This window comes from Trifolium pratense, linkage group LG6, assembly GCF_020283565.1.
Source record: "Trifolium pratense cultivar HEN17-A07 linkage group LG6, ARS_RC_1.1, whole genome shotgun sequence".
NCBI lineage: Eukaryota > Viridiplantae > Streptophyta > Magnoliopsida > Fabales > Fabaceae > Trifolium > Trifolium pratense.
Genome location: NC_060064.1, coordinates 24,703,202 through 24,707,290, shown reverse-complemented (window position 1 = coordinate 24,707,290; position 4,089 = coordinate 24,703,202). Strand labels below are relative to the sequence as shown.

General features: G+C 28.7%; 1 protein-coding gene across 1 annotated transcript; it reads left to right on the top strand.

Moving 5' to 3' along the window:
- Window positions 1-1,350: 1,350 nt before the first annotated feature.
- LOC123893237 (trihelix transcription factor GT-3b-like) lies at window positions 1,351-3,507 on the top strand. The gene is made up of 2 exons (XM_045943174.1): window positions 1,351-1,877; window positions 2,603-3,507. The coding sequence occupies exons 1-2, from the start codon at window positions 1,530-1,532 to the stop codon at window positions 3,143-3,145; spliced, it is 891 nt and encodes a 296-aa protein (XP_045799130.1). The 5' UTR covers window positions 1,351-1,529; the 3' UTR covers window positions 3,146-3,507.
- The last annotated feature ends 582 nt before the right edge of the window (window positions 3,508-4,089 follow it).

Sequence of the window (4,089 nt, the reverse complement as noted above, 5' to 3'; positions counted from 1 at the left end):
GCCAACACAGTAACGACTCCACATGCACCAACAATTTATACTGCCAAAACATGCAGCAAATTCGCAACTATTTCTAGTTAAGCAATCCATATTCAATCTTGAAGCACTGAACTGAATTTAAAACATAATGACGATCATGAGTCCGGAATTAAACAAACAACAGCCCAACCTAAAGCAACCCACAAGCCAAAACCACTTCCCAACATATCCCACCGGCGTGATGGTGGCGAATAAAAGATCTAGAAAATAATAGATCTAAACAAATATGGGATAAACATAGATCAAAATCGAAATGGTGAGGTGAACGGTAACAAAAGAAAATTCATTTTTATTTTTTTTAAAGATTATTTACCATATTAAGAAATCAATAATTTGATTATTTGTATAGTAGAATTATTTATATATAATTAATTTTGTCTTTTCTCTATAATACTCACTATTTATCATTTTATTCTCACAATAATGATAGTTTACCTAAAAATAAATAAAAATATTATATTAAATTTTTAAAATAAAAAAAACTCCATCGTTTCTCATTTTTAAATAACAATTCACGTTTTAAATTCATTGAACAATATGTATCAAAAAAATAAATTCATTGAACAATCGTCGTATCTGATCTATATTATAGATTAAATACATTAGTTCATCGATGAATCTAAAAAGTAAATTGTTAGTTATGTTTAAGATTGAATGGCGTAACGTAAATAATAACTAATTATTATTCTATAAAGGGAAACTAGGTTTTTTTTTAAAGAATGTTAAAGAACCCGTTAAAAAGCAAGTGAATGAATGTGTACAAAAAGAATGATAAACATTATGAAAAAAAAAAAGAATGATAAATATTAGAAACTTCAAAAAATAATTTAATTTTGTTTTAAGATTATTTACCCATACTAAGAAGTCAATAATGTTATTATTTTAAGTAGTATATTTTTTTTATATATATTTATTTTTGAATTTTCTCTATAGTACCTACTATTTATCATTTTATTTCACTTATTATTTATCTTTCAATTAATAAAAAATAATATTATATTGAACTTTTAAAATAAAAAATAACTAATTATCCTATAAAAGGAGATTGGTTTTTTTAAGAACATTAAAGGAAACCGTTAAAAAGCAAGTGAATAATAAAAAAAAAGAATGAAAGTTGCATGAATATTATAAAAAAGAAAAAGAATGATAAATATTAGAAAATTCTGCAAATAATTTAATTTCTCCTATGTAAGCAAAAGAAAAATCTCACTATCAATTTGTTTTCCTTTCTCTTGTATGCTAAGCTATTCACACCTTATGTTCACACTATACCCTTCACCTACATATATATTCTTCCTATCTTTTTCTCTCTCATCTTTTCACCCTCTCTCTCTCTCTCTTTCTATCTCTCCCTCCATAGCCAAAAACATAACTTTTTCAACATATCATTCATACCATCTTCTTCTCATCTTACACGACTTTGCAACATATATTATATATTGAATCACACTAGAACTTATCTTTTGCTTTTGTTTTTTTATTCAATTTGAATGGAGGGTCATCATCTCCATCATCATCAACAACATCAACAACAACAACAACATCATCAACAACAACAAAGACAACAACAACAACAACAACAACATCAACAACATGCTCATAACATCATAGGTACTAGTAGTGTTAACGTTGATGTCACAGATAGATTTCCTCAATGGAGCATCCAAGAAACAAAAGAGTTTCTTATGATCCGTTCTGATCTTGATCAAACTTTCATGGAGACAAAGAGGAATAAGCAACTTTGGGAAGTTATCTCTAACAAAATGAAGGAAAAGGGTTATCATAGAAGTGCTGAACAGTGTAAGTGCAAATGGAAAAACCTTGTTACTCGCTATAAGGTACTTCTATTTATAAATTCTTTACTATACTCATATGTTCATATTAATAATTAATTTCAAAGAATAGACTAATTTCCCATAATATCGTGGGTTAATGTTCGAATCTTGACTAAGGAGACGACTCTGTTGGTGTTAATATATTCTATTTTTACCTATTAAAAAAAAAGTTCGGATCCTAACTGAGATCTATCCATATATATTTGATTCTTAACGCACAAGGTTATTCGTATGAAAAAAAACGTTTTTATTTTGACGCGCTTTCGGTGTGAAATGTTTTACACTATCTATCAAAGATAAAAAAATATATCTATCAAAGATAAATAATTTTATGTGCATACATACCAATTAAATCTTTCATATAATATATCAACAACCTAAACAAAAATAGAGCTCCACTTATACTCTTGTTTCAATCAATTTTCTTATAAAAAACCTAAATAAATTATTATAATTAAGCAAACCATGTTTTAATTTGGTAATCACATACACATATATACATATGCTTTTTTTGCCTTTTCTATTTGTTAAGGGGTAAAATTTTCTCTCTCATGATTCATCAAAAATTAAAAGTACAAGCTTTGTTTTATATATGAATATTATATATATCACACTTTATTAAAAAATACATGATATATATCTAAGTATATTTTGTCATTTTTATATTGTTAGCTTTTCATGGTTGTTTGTTATATATATGGTAAGAGTATTGTTTTTGAGATATAAAGGGATGTGAAACAATGGAGCTAGAAGCTATGAGACAACAATTTCCATATTACAATGAGCTTCAAGCTATATTTAGTGCAAGGATGCAAAGAATGCTTTGGGCTGAAGCAGAAGGAGGGTCAAAGAAGAAAGGGATGCATGTGTCTTCTGAGGATGAGGAAGAGTTGGGAAATGAAGAGAGTGAGGGAGACCACAAAGGAAACATTAAGAAAAAGAAGAAAAAGGGTAAAATGGTAATTGGTGGAGGAAATGATAGTGGTAGTACTAGCAATAATTTGAAGGAGATTCTTGAGGAGTTTATGAAGCAACAAATGCAAATGGAAGCTCAATGGATGGAAGCATTTGAGGCAAGAGAGAATGAGAGAAGGTTGAAGGAAATGGAATGGAGGCAAACAATGGAAGCATTGGAGAATGAGAGGATAATGATGGAACAAAGATGGAGAGAAAGGGAAGAACAAAGAAGGGTTAGAGAAGAAGCTAGGGCTGAAAAAAGAGATGCATTAATCACTATTCTTCTTGATAAGCTCACAAGAGAAGACATGTAGATGTTTCTTTGGTTAGTTTTTTTTGAACAAGCCAAAATCAGATATATTAACATAATCATCCTCCCCAGCACAAGATGTACCGAGGTAGACTACAAAAGTTTATAAAGAGTCAGAGAAACCGAAAACATAAGCAATAGCTAACTTTTGTATTGTTTCTCTTCTTCTCATCAAGCAAGACTTAGGTTTTTGAGGTTTGTTCTATGAACTCTCAATTTATTACTTGGAGATAACTTTATGATCAATTATATAGTAGTTTAGACATTTTGTTATGGATTTTGAATCATCTGCGGTTGCTACAATCTTACAACACTGTTGATTTTTAAGTTAGATTCGAGTTTGAAATTTCTATTTCGTTGATCTAACGACTTTGCAATAGATGTATTGTATGTAGTTACAAAACGCTGTGATTTATTGTTTTTTACAAATCAAAAAAGGTTTGTTTAGCCAATATGCAATAAAAAAATATAGAAGATAGCCAGCTTTACTTTTTTTTATATCTATTTTTTTTTACACTTAGCTTGTATTTTTGAAATATGTCCCAATATTGATAATATTGAGATCATGATTGATTGCAGTGTATTTGGCACGCAATTCCACACTATTTGTATTTAAGTCTTTAAAAAGAGATCGATCGATTCAAATTCTAAAATAATAAATTTAACTATATTTATGATTTCAATTTTTTTTTTATTGGACGGCTGATTCAATAACTGTGTAAACACACTTACTACAATAAATCATTTTCCCTATTGTGCTTAAATGATTTCATAGGTTTATAGCTAGTAGTAGGTATGATAGAGAGAGATCAAAAATATATAAAAGAGCACAATTTGCAGTGCCAAACCAACAACCATAATCGGGCAAAATAATCCACAAATTTTTGTCCACAAGATAATGCTAATCATAATGTCTATCCCAACACTATCCATATATAGAGATGCACA

What these genes read in the sequence shown, in the direction of transcription:
- LOC123893237 (XM_045943174.1), top strand. Translation starts at nt 1,530, where the DNA reads ATGGAGGGTCATCATCTCCATCATCATCAACAACATCAACAACAACAA. An exon ending in ACCTTGTTACTCGCTATAAG is followed by an intron (nt 1,878 to 2,602) that starts GTACTTCTATTT and finishes TGAGATATAAAG; the next exon opens with GGATGTGAAACAATGGAGCT.